Consider the following 19,255-nt stretch of genomic DNA (forward strand, 5'->3'; position numbering starts at 1 on the left):
CCACGAATGGACCCCAAACCTATGTGACCTTGTAGAGGGTCGCTGGGACTATTAGAAAATAGTGAGAGTTAGAAAAATAACCCTCCCCAAGACCCTGAAAAGTGAGTGCAAAGTGCACTAAAGTTCCCCTAAGGACAAAGAAGTCGTGTTAGAGGAATAATGCAGGAAAGACACCAACCAACAATGCAACAACTGTGGATTTCCAATCTAGGGTACCTGTGGAACAAGGGGACCAAGTCCAAAAGTCACAAGCAAGTCGGAGATGGGCAGATGCCCAGGAAATGCCAGCTGCGGGTGCAAAGAAGCTTCTACTGGACAGAAGAAGCTGAAGTTTCTGCAGGAACAAAAAGGGCTAGAGACTTCCCCTTTGGTGGACGGATCCCTCTCGCCGTGGAGAGTCGTGCAGAAGTGTTTTCCCGCCGAAAGAACGCCAACAAGCCTTGCTAGCTGCAAATCGTGCTTTTAGCGTTTTTGGACGCTGCTGTGGCCCTGGAGGGACCAGAAGGTCGCAAATTGGACCAGGAGAGAGAGGGGACGTCGAGCAAGACAAGGAGCCCTCTCAGTAGCAGGTAGCACCCAGAGAAGTGCCAGAAACAGGCACTACGAGGATGCGTGATGCTCACCCGAAGTCGCACAAAGGAGTCCCACGTCGCCGGAGACCAACTTAGAAAGTCGTGCAATGCAGGTTAGAGTGCCGTGGACCCAGGCTTGGCTGTGCACAAAGGATTTCCACCGGAAGTGCACAGGGGCCGGAGTAGCTGCAAAAGTTGCGGTTCCCAGCAATGCAGCCCAGCGAGGTGAGGCAAGGACTTACCTCCACCAAACTTGGACTGAAGAGTCACTGGACTGTGGGGGTCACTTGGACAGAGTCGCTGGATTCGAGGGACCTCGCTCGTCGTGCTGAGAGGAGACCCAAGGGACCGGTAATGCAGCTTTTTGGTGCCTGCGGTTGCAGGGGGAAGATTCCGTCGACCCACGGGAGATTTCTTCGGAGCTTCTGGTGCAGAGAGGAGGCAGACTACCCCCACAGCATGCACAAGCAGGAAAACAGTCGAGAAGGCGGCAGGATCAGCGTTACAGAGTTGCAGTAGTCGTCTTTGCTACTATGTTGCAGTTTTGCAGGCTTCCAGCGCGGTCAGCAGTCAATTCCTTATCAGAAGGTGAAGAGAGAGATGCAGAGGAACTCGGCTGAGCTCATGCATTCGTTATCTAAAGTTTCCCCAGAGACAGAGACCCTAAATAGCCACAAAAGAGGGTTTGGCTACCTAGGAGAGAGGATAGGCTACTAACACCTGAAGGAGCCTATCAGAAGGAGTCTCTGACGTCACCTGGTGGTACTGGCCACTCAGAGCAGTCCAGTGTGCCGGCAGCACCTCTGTTTCCAAGATGGCAGAGGTCTGGAGCACACTGGAGGAGCTCTGGACACCTCCCAGGGGAGGTGCAGGTCAGGGGAGTGGTCACTCCCCTTTCCTTTGTCCAGTTTCGCGCCAGAGCAGGGCTAAGGGGTCCCCTGAACCGGTGTAGACTGGCTTATGCAGAATTGGGCACATCTGTGCCCAACAAAGCATTTCCAGAGGCTGGTGGAGGCTATTCCTCCCCTGCCTTCACACCATTTTCCAAAGGGAGAGGGTGTAACACCCTCTCTCAGAGGAAGTTCTTTGTTCTGCCATCCTGGGCCAGGCCTGGCTGGACCCCAGGAGGGCAGATGCCTGTCTGAGGGGTTGGCAGCAGCAGCAGCTGCAGTGAAACCCCAGGAAGGGCAGTTTGGCAGTACCAGGGTCTGTGCTACAGACCACTGGGATCATGGGATTGTGCCAACCATGCCAGGATGGCATAGAGGGGCAATTCCATGATCATAGACATGTTACATGGCCATATTCGGAGTTACCATTGTGAAGCTACATATAGGTAGTGACCTATATGTAGTGCATGCGTGTAATGGTGTCCCCGCACTCACAAAGTTCAGGGAATTGGCTCTGAACAATGTGGGGGCACCTTGGCTAGTGCCAGGGTGCCCTCACACTAAGTAACTTTGCACCTAACCTTTACCAGGTAAAGGTTAGACATATAGGTGACTTATAAGTTACTTAAGTGCAGTGTAAAATGGCTGTGAAATAACGTGGACGTTATTTCACTCAGGCTGCAGTGGCAGGCCTGTGTAAGAATTGTCAGAGCTCCCTATGGGTGGCAAAAGAAATGCTGCAGCCCATAGGGATCTCCTGGAACCCCAATACCCTGGGTACCTCAGTACCATATACTAGGGAATTATAAGGGTGTTCCAGTAAGCCAATGTAAATTGGTAAAAATGGTCACTAGCCTGTTAGTGACAATTTGGAAAGAAATGAGAGAGCATAACCACTGAGGTTCTGGTTAGCAGAGCCTCAGTGAGACAGTTAGGCACTACACAGGGAACACACACATATAGGCCACAACCTTATGAGCACTGGGGTCCTGACTAGCAGGGTCCCAGTGACACATAACAAACATACTGAAAACATAGGGTTTTCACTATGAGCACTGGGCCCTGGCTAGCAGGATCCCAGTGAGACAGTGAAAACACCCTGACATACACTCACAAACAGGCCAAAAGTGGGGGTAACAAGGCTAGAAAGAGGCTACTTTCTCACACAACCCCCCCCCAAACGAAGGACAATACGGCTAACCTTGGCCAGTTGAGACTTTATTGTCTAAGTGGTGATAAGTAGAGAGTAGCTCTGCAATAGACTGGTTACTCCCTTTATCATCCACTATATGGTTACTTCCCTGTGGGGATGTAAACCACCCTGTTTGAAGTTTTTTAGCTAAGCAACAATGTGAAGATGTATTTTCAGAGTTTCTATCAGTAAGTTTTAGTTTAGAGCAGTGGGAATTGTCCACTAAACCTATTTGTATTGATGGAAATGCCAGACAGGGATGCTGTCTCAGAAAAGCCATAGCTGGGCAAAAACTTTGTCCATATGGCTGGAAGAGAGAACAGGGATGCTGTTTCTCTTGGGTTGGAGCAGGGCAGGGATGCTGTCCTATGAGCTCCACACTAGGGCAGGGATGCTGTCCTAAGTGTTGTGAGGCAGTGCAGAGTTTCTGCACTAAAGTTTCTCTGGGAGGGTTGGAGGGATGCTCCATGTTAACTAAAATGGTGCTCTTTTTGTCACCAATGTTAGTTATCCCACAGAGAGGTACTTCTACCTCAGGGAGTACAGCTTTGCCAGCTGATGCTTCCCTTGGAACAGGTGCCACCCCAGGAGAGGTTTCTCCCACCACAGGAATGGTATCCTGAATGGCAGGGTGGTTAGGGGATACTGTGATACCCTTTTTACCTGTTGATGGAGAGGGATCCTGAGTTTTCAGGCCTTCTCTCCTTTGCTTTTTCATTTCAGTAGAAATGAGAGGGAACAATTCCTCTGGGATGCCCAGCATGGCTGCATGGGCATAAAACTCTACATCAGCCCAACCTGAGGCCTCTAGGTCATTACCTAAGAGACAGTCTACAGGTAAGCTAGGTGATACCACCACCTGCTTAGGGCCAGAAACTCCACCCCAACTAAACTGAATTATAGCTAAGGGAAGAAACTTAGTGGAGTTATGGACATCAATAATCTTATACTGTTGTCCAATGATGTGTTGTTCAGGAGGCACTAGGTTTTCAGTCACCAAAGTGATACTGGCACCTGTGTCCCTGTAGGCCAAGGCCTCAACACCATTTATTGCAACTGTCTGCTTGTACTTATCCATTGTAAGGGGACAAGCAGCCAGTGTGGCAAGGCCAATGCCACTAGGTGTGACAGAAACTGTCTTGGGACTGACTACCCCAGTTTCTATGATGGACCCATAAGTGAACCCAACTACACCCTTTGCTTGACTGTTGCCAGCAGTCCCACCACTAGTACCACTACTGCTAGGGGCACTAGAGCTTGATGTATTAGTGGTGGTAGGCTCAGGGGGTTTACCTGGACAGGACTTATCCCCTGGCCTATGGCCTCTGTTTTTACACACAAAGCACCAAGGCTTTTTAATGTGTGCAGGTTGAGAAGAAGAGGAAGAATTTGTTTTATCCCCACCTTCTGAAGAGTGTTTAAGATTTGAAGTGGGATCTTTGGTTTTACCCTTATCCCCATGCTTATCTTGAGATTTTTCACCATCTTTCTTCTTATTGCCATCTTTGTCACCCCCTGTATGAACTTTTCTGTTCACCCTTGTTCTGACCCATTTGTCTGCCTTCTTTCCCAATTCTTGGGGAAGGTCAGATCAGAGTCTACCAGGTACTGGTGCAACAAATCAGACACACAATTATTAAGAATATGCTCTCTCAGGATCAAGTTATACAGGCTGTCATAATCAGTAACTTTACTGCCATGTAACCACCCCTCCAAGGCCTTCACTGAATGGTCAATTAAATCAACCCAGTCTTGTGAAGACTCCTTTTTGGTCTCTCTGAACTTTATCCTGTATTGTTCAGTGGTTAAGCCATAACCATCCAGGAGTGCATTCTTAAGAACTTGGAAATTATTAGCATCATTTTCTTTCACAGTAAGGAGCCTATCCCTACCTTTTCCACTAAATGATAGCCATAGGATAGCAGCCCACTGCCTTTGAGGGACATCCTGTACAACACAGGCCCTCTCAAGTGCAGCAAACCACTTGTTAATGTCATCCCCCTCCTTATAAGGGGGAACTATCTTATGCAGATTCCTGGAATCATGCTCTTTTGCAGGATGACTATGGGGAATACTGCTGCTGCCACCATGGGTTTCTAAACCCAACTTCTGTCTTTCCTTCTCTAATTCTAAAGACTGTCTATCCAAATCCAGCTGTTGCTTCTAGAGCTTCAGTCTGGTTTGTTCCACTCTCAATCTATTGAGTTCCCTTTCTAACAGTCTGTCATCAGGGTGGGTGGGAGGGACATGCCTTGAAACAGAAGTATGGTGAGAATGGACAGAAGGAGACCTGTCCCTTACAGAGGGCACCCTAACAGCTTGGCTAACAGTATAATGTGAGAGCACACCATCAGTATGGTGTGATTCAACCTCTGTACCAACTATGCTAGACTGTCTAGTAATGGGCAGGCTGAGAAGTTTCTTTCCTGAATCTTTTCCTGGGGGAGTCCCTGGATCAGATTGGGAACCATTTGCTACTTTTTCAACAGATGTGGCCCCTATGGCCTTATCTTGTTCTCTAAGCATGTTAAGCAATAATTCCAAAGAAGGATTCTTCCCTACACTCAAACCTCTCTCTACACAGAGACTCCTTGCTCCTTTCCAGCTAAGGTGGTCATATGCAAGTTTGGACAGATCAACATTTTGGCCTGTGCCAGACATTTTTTAGAGAGAGTTAAAGTGATAGAAAAAGAGAAAAAAGTTTTCAGAACTTTTTAGAAAGACAGAAAAAAAAAACTTTTTAAACTTTTAAGAACTTTTTGAAAGTTTAGAAGTACTTTTCAGCACTTAGAAAAGAGTGAAAAGAGGAAATGCAAAACTTTTTGGCTATGTGTATATACACTGACCTTGTTTTGTATATTTTTCTCTTATGAAAAGTACAATGACAAGAGTTGTAAGCAGTCTCAAAGCACTTATCCCACCGCTGCACAACCAATGTAGGAGGCTGGACTGGCTTGTAGTGAGTACCAAGGGGTACTTGCACCTTGCACCAGGCCCAGTTATCCCTTATTAGTGTATAGGGTGTCTAGCAGCTTAGGCTGATAGATAATGGTAGCTTAGCAGAGCAGCTTAGGCTGAACTAGGAGACGTGTGAAGCTACTACAGTACCACTTAGTGTCATATGCACAATATCATAAGAAAACACAATACACAGTTATACTAAAAATAAAGGTACTTTATTTTAATGACAATATGCCAAAGTATCTTAGAGTGTACCCTCAGTGAGAGGATAGGAAATATACACAAAATATATATACACAATAGCAAAAATATGCAGTATAGTCTTAGAAAACAGTGCAAACAATGTATAGTTACAATAGGATGCAATGGGGAAACATAGGGATAGGGGCAACACAAACCATATACTCCAAAAGTGGAATGCGAACCACGAATGGACCCCAAACCTATGTGACCTTGTAGAGGGTCGCTGGGACTATTAGAAAATAGTGAGAGTTAGAAAAATAACCCTCCCCAAGACCCTGAAAAGTGAGTGCAAAGTGCACTAAAGTTCCCCTAAGGACAAAGAAGTTGTGTTAGAGGAATAATGCAGGAAAGACACCAACCAACAATGCAACAACTGTGGATTTCCAATCTAGGGTACCTGTGGAACAAGGGGACCAAGTCCAAAAGTCACAAGCAAGTCGGAGATGGGCAGATGCCCAGGAAATGCCAGCTACGGGTGCAAAGAAGCTTCTACTGGACAGAAGAAGCTGAGGTTTCTGCAGGAACGAAAAGGGCTAGAGACTTCCCCTTTGGTGAACGGATCCCTCTCGCCGTGGAGAGTCGTGCAGAAATGTTTTCCCGCCAAAAGAACGCCAACAAGCCTTGCTAGCTGCAAATCGTGCTTTTAGCGTTTTTGGATGCTGCTGTGGCCCTGGAGGGACCAGAAGGTCGCAAATTGGACCAGGAGAGAGAGGGGACGTCGAGCAAGACAAGGAGCCCTCTCAGTAGCAGGTAGCACCTGGAGAAGTGCCAGAAACAGGCACTACGAGGATGCGTGAAACGGTGCTCACCCGAAGTTGCACAAAGGAGTCCCACGTCGCCGGAGACCAACTTAGAAAGTCGTGCAATGCAGGTTAGAGTGCCGTGGACCCAGGCTTGGCTGTGCACAAAGGATTTCCGCCGGAAGTGCACAGGGGCCGGAGTAGCTCCAAAAGTCGCGGTTCCCAGCAATGCAGCCCAGCGAGGTGAGGCAAGGACTTACCTCCACCAAACTTGGACTGAAGAGTCACTGGACTGTGGGGGTCACTTGGACAGAGTCGCTGGATTCGAGGGACCTCGCTCGTCGTGCTGAGAGGAGACCCAAGGGACCGGTAATGCAGCTTTTTGGTGCCTGCGGTTGCAGGGGGAAGATTCCGTCGACCCACGGGAGATTTCTTCGGAGCTTCTGGTGCAGAGAGGAGGCAGACTACCCCCACAGCATGCACAAGCAGGAAAACAGTCGAGAAGGCGGCAGGATCAGCGTTACAGAGTTACAGTAGTCGTCTTTGCTACTATGTTGCAGTTTTGCAGGCTTCCAGCGCAGTCAGCAGTCGATTCCTTATCAGAAGGTGAAGAGAGAGATGCAGAGGAACTCGGCTGAGCTCATGCATTCGTTATCTAAAGTTTCCCCAGAGACAGAGACCCTAAATAGCCAGAAAAGAGGGTTTGGCTACCTAGGAGAGAGGATAGGCTACTAACACCTGAAGGAGCCTATCAGAAGGAGTCTCTGACGTCACCTGGTGGCACTGGCCACTCAGAGCAGTCCAGTGTGCCAGCAGCACCTCTGTTTCCAAGATGGCAGAGGTCTGGAGCACACTGGAGGAGCTCTGGACACCTCCCAGGGGAGGTGCAGGTCAGGGGAGTGGTCACTCCCCTTTCCTTTGTCCAGTTTCACGCCAGAGCAGGGCTAAGGGGTCCCCTGAACCGGTGTAGACTGGCTTATGCAGAATTGGGCACATCTGTGCCCAACAAAGCATTTCCATAGGCTGGGGGAGGCTACTCCTCCCCTGCCTTCACACCATTTTCCAAAGGGAGAGGGTGTAACACCCTCTCTCAGAGGAAGTTCTTTGTTCTGCCATCCTGGGCCAGGCCTGGCTGGACCCCAGGAGGGCAGATGCCTGTCTGAGGGGTTGGCAGCAGCAGCAGCTGCAGTGAAACCCCAGGAAGGGCAGTTTGGCAGTACCAGGGTCTGTGCTACAGACCACTGGGATCATGGGATTGTGCCAACCATGCCAGGATGGCATAGAGGGGGCAAATCCATGATCATAGACATGTTACATGGCCATATTCGGAGTTACCATTGTGAAGCTACATATAGGTAGTGACCTATATGTAGTGCACGCGTGTAATGGTGTCCCCGCACTCACAAAGTTCAGGGAATTGGCTCTGAACAATGTGGGGGCACCTTGGCTAGTGCCAGGGTGCCCTCACACTAAGTAACTTTGCACCTAACCTTTACCAGGTAAAGGTTAGACATATAGGTGACTTATAAGTTACTTAAGTGCAGTGTAAAATGGCTGTGAAATAACGTGGATGTTATTTCACTCAGGCTGCAGTGGCAGGCCTGTGTAAGAATTGTCAGAGCTCCCTATGGGTGGCAAAAGAAATGCTGCAGCCCATAGGGATCTCCTGGAACCCCAATACCCTGGGTACCTCAGTACCATATACTAGGGAATTATAAGGGTGTTCCAGTAAGCCAATGTAAATTGGTAAAAATGGTCACTAGCCTGTTAGTGACAATTTGGAAAGAAATGAGAGAGCATGACCACTGAGGTTCTGGTTAGCAGAGCCTCAGTGAGACAGTTAGGCACTACACAGGGAACACACACATATAGGCCACAACCTTATGAGCACTGGGGTCCTGACTAGCAGGGTCCCAGTGACACATAACAAACATACTGAAAACATAGGGTTTTCACTATGAGCACTGGGCCCTGGCTAGCAGGATCCCAGTGAGACAGTGAAAACACCCTGACATACACTCACAAACAGGCCAAAAGTGGGGGTAATAAGGCTAGAAAGAGGCTGCTTTCTCACACCCACCTCAAGTAATAATCACAATCTTTGTCAAGATGAGCGACTAAAGAAACTAATTAAAACTGAGCTCAACCTTCTGGTAGCTATGGTACAGAGCAGACAGGTTCAGCTTGGAGGCAATGTGTAACTGTAGCAAAATAAACTGAGACTAAATATCAATTTTTGTGCCGCTAACTTTGCTGATCTATGTCACAATATCCTAGGGGTCTCTATGTCATCACCGTTTGACAGTGGACGATTCGTCCTAGTTAACAGAGGTTTTGAAATTTTATATTTAAGGTTAAAATTGCAATTGACACTTTTTCAGAGCCCATATAATGAGAATGCAGCCTGTGAAATTGTTCGGGGTCCCCTTATAAAAGACCGTATATTCTGACGGTAGGCAAGGACTCATAAGAAGTCAACATTATGATGTGGTGACGTCACCCTAGTTCCAACACATGTTCCCCTGTATTTTGTTCTGTTATGTAATTCATGGAGTAGTTCATATTTCATGTCACATAAACTGTATTTCCAAGCAGGGAAATCTAGAGTGTGTGTTTAAACACAAACTAAATTAGAGAAGAGCCTTAAGAGAAATGTGTTTACCACCACCACTTTCTGAAAGCGCTTCAGAGCTTTGAGTATGCAGCACTACGTAAGCACTGTATAAATACTCTTTTGTTATTATTATTCGCGTGTGCTACTTCACTGACAGGTGGAGCAGTAGGCTGAGGGGCGCAGTGTATGGGCACGGAAGACGCTCCATCAGGTTGCCATGGGACAGTGTTTGTTTTCGTTCCCAAACACCAGTAGTGGCTGCCAATTTATCACTCCCTGCTTCAAGTTAGGCCCCGTTTTATTGATGAGAAAGGGAGCTTTTCTGGATCTGATGGGTGTGTGTATATTGAGGAGGCGAGCAGATCTGCCTGGAAGAAACCTCCAGCCCGCGAAGGAGGACTCTAATGGATGTTTTTGGAAGGAGGCACGGGTGTCCTGTTGGTGGCCTCTTCCAGATAAACCGTTGCCAATTAATGACCCTTCCGCTTCCCGTTTAAGAGGAAGGATAGTTTCTCTAAGGACAAATCACACTTTGCTTGTCCACCGTTCTGTCTGCAACCTCCCCTCACAGCTTCCTCTTCTCTGTCCATCTTTCTGCTCGGCTTAAAGTCGCAAGTCCATTTGGCCGCTCTGTACCCTGCTTTCAGTCCCCCCTCACCCAGTCTCACAACCATCTTTTCATCTACCCCTTCTGTAAAACGCTGACAGATGCCTGCAGGACAGAGCCAGCCTGCTTCAAATCATCCCTCATAGAACTGTGCGAGAGAATGTTGAATGTGAACCTCGCCCTCCCCAGAGAATAATGGTATGTTCCCCCGAAGGATAGCTTTAGGAAGTAATGGGTCTAAATTCTGTATATTACAACATAATTCTTCAAATATATGTGCTAAGCGCTGTGAAGCCAGGGCCGTGGAAGCCTGTTTAGCTTTGGAAGCAGTCACTTACTTATCCTGTCTCCAACTCGGGGAAAGTAAAATACCTATTTGACCAGTCCGGCCCTGGCTATCACATGGGGCCTTTGTAACCATCTCTCAGTGCTCTACGCAGTTCTCCTGACATCCACATCTGCTCAGCTCCGCCACCGGAGAGACCCAGATCACAGCCCCCTCTCTAACACGTTATGTGCGTCGGGAAGTGGGGCAAGCTCCAGGGCACCCCTCCGCACAGCACCTGGCCTGTGTGAGTCCGGAAGGAGGAGGGGTTCATGTTCAATGCAGTGGGGCCCCCTCCAGTTTCATTAAGCCACTGACTAGAGACAACAGTAGGCAACTGGAAGGTGACGAGTTAATATCTGCAACAGCTCTGAAACTGCACTGCACTATGTGTGGCACTTTCCTTTAGTAACGTTTGAACCATTTGACATGGAAGCCAATGCTTTTCATGCAATTTGCAAATTGTACAAATTGTGAAGAAGATGGTGGAGTATGTAGTGAGAGCAGTAAATATCAAATTATGTGTAAAATGCCACAGACCAGTGGCGTAGCGTGGAGGGTGCAGGGGGGGCCGGCTGCACTGGGCGCAACATCTTGGAAGAGACTAAATCCACGGGTTAGGGGGCGCAAATTACTTGCCTTGCCCCAGGTTAGGGGGCGCAAATTACTTGCCTTGCCCCGGGTGCTGACAACCCACGCTACGCCACTGCCACAGACATAGGCTTTCATAACTCACGTGGCCCTGCCCATAGCTCACGTTCTGTCTCCTAAAGTGTTGTGATTTCTACCCCGACATGACCTCTGTCCTCTGGAAGTGATTAGCATGGGTATTTAGTCTCATGCCGCCCTTGTGTTGGTAGGAAGACTCCTCTCCTTTCCTGTATTCAGGTGTTTGCTGTAGGGATGCCTGCCCTTGCTGGCAGACCAGCTAAGCTGTATCTCCCCTGCCAGGTAAGTCCTTCGCTGTCGGCCATTCCGGTAGACAGGAAGAGAACTTTTGAGGCACTGCTGACTCCTGACGAGGCGAGTTGCCACTGATCTGGAGTCTGGAGGTGACCTCTTGCTCCTGTTACAGTCCAAATAGGGGCCGGTATCTTGTACTTTATTTATTTGGATCCGCCTCTCAAGAGAAATATGTTTTTCTCCTGGAGTAATAATAATAGTAAAACTAGTAATAATAATCAACAACTTATTTTCTATATGCCCTTTGCTACCACGTTTGCCATTTTTGTGGCATTACAAGTAGCAGCTGTTTGTTTTGCCTAGACTAATTGTGCTCATTCTAACAGATATTGAATCTCTGACTAACAGGGAATACATAGATGTCAGCATCTACCTGGGTTATTGGGCCTTGTAAGACTAAATAGAGTAGACATCATAAAAACATATTCCACATGTGTGTGGTCTCAGGGAATTGGGAAATCACTTGCTCTACATGGCTAAGGGTATTTTGAGAAGCCAATAGTGAAGCACCAGTGAGAGGGAGAAAATGTCCTCAAAGAGCATGAAATAGTCCAGGCTGAAATAAGGGCTATAAAGTGAAATGCTGCAGATGATTTTGGAAGGAAACCTGGTGCACAAGATGATGGCTGGGATATAGGAGGAGGGGATTTCAGGCGTTGTTATTTATTTATTTATTATGCGTTTGAGTCTTGTTAACGCTGGCTCGGGACGTCCACCTCTCGTAAAATAAAGTTAGGGTTGAAATCTCTCTTCCTGGTTGCATGTGTATCACTTCTATTTTTGAAACTAGTTCAGTGTTTGAATACAAAAAATTATTTAGAAATGTATTTGATATCTTCCCTTGTTGACCCCTGTCCCCGCCTTCTTCTTTTTTGGCAGGCTGCCTGGCGCTTGTACTCAACAGATGTTAGTCGAGCCTATCTGACCGCTACATGGTACTACTATGACAGCATCCTACCATCCTTCAGGTAAGTGTTCTGCCAGGCCACAAGCTTGTGAGAACAGACCTAAGGTGGGGAAATGTAGCACTTACCAAAGGTTCTGGGGAATGACCTAACAAGGCTTCCTCCATGCTACCCACTCTTGATGGATACTTCTTCCATCATACCCACAGAAGCTTGCTGCCTTAGACTTGAATTTCTTCTTTGGGTCAGGATGAAAAAGATTTACCGAAATAAAATCTGATTGGTACCCTACATCACCATATGCTACTCCCTCCCTGTGATCCATGCCATTGCAAATCCTTCCTCATTCATGATTTTGCTATGGAAACAACATGGACTTGGGGACGGATCCACCCCTGGTGAACCACAGTGCGATTTAAGTCACCGATTGCCGAAACACAATCCCATTCCTTAAGCTCATTCAGTGACCAGATTCTTGTGCTGTGAAATTGAATCTGAGGATTTTTCTAGCCAAAAGAATTGCTGACCATTAAATTATCTGGATTTGCAAACTGCCTCTCTGGGTTGACACAGAGTGAAAACCAATCTTGATTCAGTGATATTCTTCCGTTTCCACATGCTATTTTTCTTATATGTTTCATGAAGTCATATCAAATGTAATGAATTAGAGTTATTGTTGCTGCATATTAATTCACACTTCCCTATATGTTTGTAAACATTTGTAGTGCTTGATAGTTTTCTTACACATTTGAAATACAAAACAATTAAATGTAGATATGCTTTATCACACAATTTGGAATGCATTAAAAAAAAAAAATTGTTATCATTTCAGTGGACATGATATAGCTTCACATTATTGATATTGTGGCAGGCTAAGATAATTGCTCTATATTTTTTGCTTTTCCATAAGAAAGATTATATTTTCCTATACAAGACAAGAAATAACATTTTCCAATACAGTATTTGGACATTTCCGCTACAAAAAAATACGTTTTCTTGGAATGTTTCTGTTTTTTTTACTGCATTTCTCTGACATAGTACGCCGAGCATCATTTGACATCATCGCATCTATTACATGCCATGCACCTACATTTTATGTAAATTTTCTCATACATTGCAAGAATTTCCCAAACACTGTGGGAATTCCTTTCATATTTTGCTTGATATTTTCTCCTAAGTTGTTTATTGCATGATGCCTTCCTGACAATTGCTGAACATTTTCTCAAATATTTAGCCTCATTTTTTTCTTACTTATTTTTTGTCATGTTGTCCTCAACAAGTGATATTTTCCTATGCATTACATTTTTCTATACATTTCATGAAAATATCCGTTATATTATTTGAACTATTCCTATATCATCAAGCAATAGCCAGTATCCTGGGTTGCCCTGAAGTAAAGTCCCACCCCATCACCTTCTCCACAATAGGATCCGTTTGCCTAAACTGTAGCTTTGCCCATTCTTGGGCCCAAGGAACTGAGTAATGCTTATGCGTGTTTCAAGGCTGGTTCTTCAATCGCACTGTGTGATTCCAACATATACCAAATGCCCTTCATCGTTTACTCTTTACATTTTGTGCTGCGTTCTTGTGTATTTATTTGCAGCTTGCCCTGTTGGGTGTTTATTTTAAAGAAACAGTATTCCAGTCGTGGTTGTGTGTTGCACAGTTTGTGACTGCCACCTAGGAACCGAGTATAGATTAGTAGATAAACTTTGCTGAGATCACATTTCAACGATAGCAGGCTGTGCAGGATAACGCGCGGTAAGCTGCGCAGGATAGTTTTAAAGTTGGAGTGGCATAGATTTGTCAGATATGTGTTTTATGCAACCTAAAGTAGAAATGCTTTGCCAGTAGGTGGTCATATCAGATTGACACTGTGGTAGGTTCTAAAGTGGTGAAATGCATGTTAAGAAAAATAAATGGTAGGTCATACAGTTAAAGGAAAGTATTTCACAAGCAGTACTGTGTGTGACAAGAACTGCGTCCTCAGTGAGAAAAGATAAGACTGAATCACCCATGCAAGACGAAAAGGCAAGCATGCGTGCTCTGTGACAAGAGAACAGGGAATACTGATTGTACAAGGTCAGTGCGAATCCAAAAGTTGGAATGACTCGCTCATGCCTCACCTCGTCCTTGATAGCATCTGTGTTTGATGGGACCAGGCAGAAAAAGATAGCAATGCCTGACACTGGTAAATTTGTGCCCCTTGGGAGATGTCAATACAACCCATCCCCAGGCGAGAGGAGGTCCTTCTGCTCAAGATGCAGAAGTCAAGAATCCAAGTCTAGTACTCTGATTGAATTTAGGTAAACTGCAGTCTCTCCCATTCAGCAACTCAGCCACGAATCGAAGTGGTCGGAGGCATAGTTTCCCTACACTACACATTTGTTAAAAATCAATCACCTTAACACATCAAGTCCACAAAGTCAGGTCACATTTATAAACCTTTTCACAGATAGTTACATTTGCTTCCAAAAGAGGTCACGGTGAGGAAAGAGTCTGTCAGTGGAAGACATATCCTCTACTTTGGGGTATCTTCTCCTTGATTTCCACGTGAATTTAATTCCTATTACCAATCTCCTGGGATCGTATCTCTGCTCCTTGAGAGACCTTCATCCAAAGTATTCCCATTGCATTAGCTTGGCTCATGCGTGAAGATGAGCTGAGTCCCAGGAGCGCCTTGCATGATGCAGAAGGGGCGTGGCGGGGTGGTGCACAGGGGAGAGGGTAAGTGGGGACAAATAAACAAATTTATTAAGTAAAAAAAAACACTTAACCTTCTCAGCCGCTGCGCCGCCCCTCTGTCCCTCGTCACTCCAGGCTGCAGGCACAGGCTCCCAGCCTGCCCTGTGGCCAATCCTGAAACTGCTCAGAGCAGCATCAGGATTAACTGGGAGGGGCAGCCAGGGTGCTCCCAGGTAGACTGGGAGCCTGTGCAGCCTCTCCTCATCCTGGCAACTGTGTTGCTGGGCTGGAAAGAGCACATTGCGCATGTGTGTTTGGCCACCCCGAGACGGCCAGCCAAACATATATGCGCAGTGAGGGGGTGCTGTGCACTTCCCCTCACTGCTTGTCACCCCCGTGGCCCCACCCCTTTAAAAGAAAGCAATAATAAACAAAGTTTATTAGCGTTTTCTGTTAAAGGTTTTGCAGCTGCCGTGCTGGTGGAGGTGGGTGGCAACGCACCTCCACCCTAATGGAGGAGCCTCCCCTGCTGAGTCCTGTATACACTGAGGAGTATAAGATAGTTGACACAAAAACTCATTGTGTCCAGCATAATGCGAAATCACAGAGTACTCACAATAGTACAACACTAGGGTATGATTGGGGCCAGTCACTCTGTCTTCCCCAAGTACATAGTGAGATACATTATCGAGGATCATATATTTTCAAAATAAAGTCTGTTTAAAGCATAATAGGCTTAATATTGCATAGTACTGTGATTTTTCATTCAGAAACTGTATCGCTACAGTTCGAAATCTTTAGAAGGGTGTCATAGCCATATCACTTTCAGGGCAGCCTCAGAAAAATTATATTTTCAGGTACCAAGAAACTTTGCAGAATAAAAGATGCAGGTCTTGTTTCTTCTAAAATACATACAATAGGAGAAACACGAAAAACGCTCAAAAATGAAAACTAGAAACCCGCCTAAGAAGGACCCCCAAAAATGCTCTTCGATTGCTCCCATATTGTGGTACTGCCTCATCATTAATTTAGCGAGTGATAGATAAAATATCCAGGATGTTGGGAGGGACCTGAAGCACTTGTCCTCTTGACTACTAGCTTGGTTGAAGCTCTGTGGAATACTGTGTCTTTAAACAGCTACCCATAATGCACATCTGTGTGGTTTTATTTCTCATTCCAGACATTACTTTGGAGGTTTAATTTCTGTGCATGTATTTGAATCCCATCTAGAGAGCTGGTGCTGCTGTTTGAGTCTGTGCATGCTACGAGCCGTGCACGCAACGGGGGGCTTAGGAACTGCGAGGTGAGGAGAATGAACGAGGCGCCTCCGCATTATCACTCGCTCTCCTCCACCCAGAGGCCTGGTGCCCCTGCACCCGGTGTGGGGGAAAGGTAGGGCATTCCCGTTGCTCTGTTGTGAGTGTTAGCCCTACCTTGGCATTGGCCGCTGGACCCCTCTACACCCTACCACCCTTCTCCTGCCTCAAACTTCTAGTACTGTGTCTGTATAAGTCCTGTATTGTGCCCTTCTGCCTGTGTCATGGCCTCCTGACTCTCTTTGTGTATCTGTAGTGTGTCATGGTCTTCCAGGCAGTCTTGTTTCCTCTGAATAAAAGTCAGTGTACCTCAAACTCCCTGTCTCTCTCATTTCAAAGTATGTCCCTTGTTGGGAATCACAAGCTTCCTTAAGTGCACAACTTGTAGTCCACTGAGTACTTTGTCTTCTCCTTTGTCCATCTATGTCAGAGAATGTTGGATTTCCTTTTTCTTTTTGGGGTTTCACAAAATGCAGTGCTCAACTTCTCCTTCAATCAATATATTATAGAATGTAGACTCTGCACCGGCTTATTTGATTAGGATGCTGGCCTTCTCAATCCACCTGTATATATCCCTATTCTGCCAGACGTTTCCCTGGTAAACAGTTGGTCCTGGACCATCAGCCTACTTCAATGAACATCATATTGCTGTCACTGTTTTTCAGTCTTGCAGGCCTAACATAGACCATCATTCCCATGTTCCATTCACACAAACTTGAAAATCAGCACCTGTATGTCATTTCATCTCAGTACTTTTCTGATAAATTACATTTTGGAGAAACAATTATATTGAAAAATACTTTCATTAAAAAGTCAGATTTTGTATTAACTTGAGTTTAAATAGATACTTTAGTGAAATAAAAACATTATTGATTTTCAATGATTCTTCCTCTCTCCTTAAAAATGTTCTTTATATTTTTCTCAAGTGTGTGTCTATATACCTGAAAACCCACCTGTGCACCAAATCCTAGCCAAACCTTTCACACTAGTTCTATGCCTAACCCTTACCGCTCTCAAAACATGTTTGTAATCCTAACCTTCTTCCAACCACTAACCTAACTCCAACTTTAACAAAACCTTGTTTCTGATCTGTAACAAACCCTAATTGTAACAAGCCCATACAATGATGCTTATGCTTACTCTAACATCAGCCCGACCTTTGGTTCACCCCCTTACCCCCTTTTACTCTTACCTAACCTGATAGTTGACCCTAATCTTTACTAAAATTCTGAACCTAAACCTACATATTCATAGGAATAATTTTGACTCTGACCTTATTAGAATCATTTTGATGTAATATATCATCCTATTTTGTGTTTATATAATTTTTGCTTCCAATTGAATATAATTTAATTTCAGTTTTTATTTTTATGTTTTTTTTTCTGAAATCGACTGGAAACAAATGAGAGATTAGCAAATATTTAATATATCATCACTAATTAGCATCTGTGTATTCGCCACCATTAACACTTCTCCCTAGCTTTATAGTGATAACACATTTGAAACACAGTTTCCTTCTAGCAAAAGAAGATTTAGTAAAATTATGTCAGATTTTGAAATGACCAGTACGTTACATACTCTTGTCAAGGGTGAAGCAAGTGGTTATGTCTTTGGTGGATTGCTTTACATTCTGTAGTCCAATGGAGACGCACCCTATAGGAGTCAGGTGGTCAGCACTTCTAATTGGTGTGACTTTTGGTTGTTCTCATCTGAAGTAGGAAAACAAGCAGAACACCAAACACAGTGGGCCCACAGTGAATGTCTCACATTCTGTGTAGTGACCTATTCCAAGGTGCTCCGGCTTATGCCAAAGAAGCAATGGAAATGAGATCCGTATTAGCTAAGAAACAACTTGGAGGATCATTACATGCTCCTTGCTGTTAGACAAATACTTCATTACATTCACACTATGAAAACACAAGCATTATCTGGGCATAATGTGGTCAAGCCACCTAGGAATAGCAAAGTAAAGGAGTTCTAGACCAAGGCGGCTGGACTTTTGAAGGATCCTATGAGAACCTACGTCTGATGAGCCTCTAATGAATGGGTTTTGAATTCGTCATGGTGGCATCATTCAGATCATCGAACTATATATACATTGTCTCCCTATTCAATCAAGTGCCAATGAATAATGTTCTAATTAAGAGAGCACTAGTGAAATTTTTAATCGATGGATAGACAGGTCAAACAGCTTCCTTCTCTACCAACCGATCTGCTTGAATGTAAAGAGCAGAGTTAGGCCTCGAGCCTTTGCCAGGTCCCTCGTGCATTCCCCATTACTGTCTAGGTCACGCTGCCTTTGAAGTTGATAACTTTTCAGCTAATGGTTAAAAGAAGGCGGTGATTCCAAATATCAGAACAAGCTCCAGGTAGGGTTAGCAAACCAACATTTTTAAACTTCAGTTGCTTTGGTTTGTACAGAGTGTGGAGAAAATGTCTTCTTGCTCCTATGCTATGACATTTTTTTGGGGTGTAAATAGCTAAATAATTATCAGGAGGATACAACTGTGGATCCACGAAAAAGTACTCGGCATATGTGACACACATTGGCAATACTAAACAGAAGAAACTGCTTGTAATTTCTAAATGTGTAATTTTCATAGTCTGTGCTTGGTACTGATGTCAGTCCACTCACATATGTCATGTTTTTACCATTAAGAAAATAAATCACTTACAAGTGATATAAGAGGGAAAGCAGTACTGAAGAAACGGAAAATAGACCACAATATTTAAAATCACTTTAAGAAAAACTCTGATGAATTCTCGAAATGGGAACATATCTTCTTAATCATAGTAGAAAAAGTAAAGTTATAGCACTGGTGTGTTTGAGAGCCAGGTCTCCAAAAGGGCAATGCTGTAGATAACATTACCTTGGTCACCAAAGCGGTCAGCTTTTCTAATACAACTTAGAAGAGCAGCAACTGAAACCTTTTAAGTATTTGCCATTCCAAATCTTCTTCAAAGGAAATAAAATGAACAGGATTTTTAGTCATGAGCTATGTTTACTAGATCCTTAGTTAGTCTGCCACTCCCTTTGACATTTTGCACCACAAACACCTTGAAAGAGGCAAATGTTGCTTATAAAAGAAGGGGGATGTCGCACACGGAACATCACTTCAGAAACATTGGTGGAAGAGATTTTAGATAGCTTCAGAATTGTCACCTCAAGAGCCTTTGCAGTGAAATTCTTCTTAAGACTGCAGTTTATGGACTCCTCCAAAGGAAGTCTACTTTGATCTACT

The 19,255-nt window shown here is 45.1% G+C and overlaps 1 protein-coding gene across 2 annotated transcripts in view; it reads left to right on the forward strand.

The window, feature by feature from the left end:
* KCNQ4 (potassium voltage-gated channel subfamily Q member 4) overlaps nucleotides 1-19,255 on the forward strand; it is an 861,160-nt gene that overhangs the window by 672,460 nt on the left and 169,445 nt on the right. For both annotated transcript variants that reach the window (XM_069223287.1, XM_069223288.1), the window contains exons 8-9: nucleotides 11,987-12,075; nucleotides 15,928-16,089. In XM_069223287.1, coding sequence (XP_069079388.1) covers nucleotides 11,987-12,075; nucleotides 15,928-16,089 — 251 coding nt within the window. The remainder of the gene's footprint in view (nucleotides 1-11,986; nucleotides 12,076-15,927; nucleotides 16,090-19,255) is intronic.

This window comes from Pleurodeles waltl, chromosome 3_1, assembly GCF_031143425.1.
Source record: "Pleurodeles waltl isolate 20211129_DDA chromosome 3_1, aPleWal1.hap1.20221129, whole genome shotgun sequence".
Taxonomy (NCBI): domain Eukaryota; kingdom Metazoa; phylum Chordata; class Amphibia; order Caudata; family Salamandridae; genus Pleurodeles; species Pleurodeles waltl.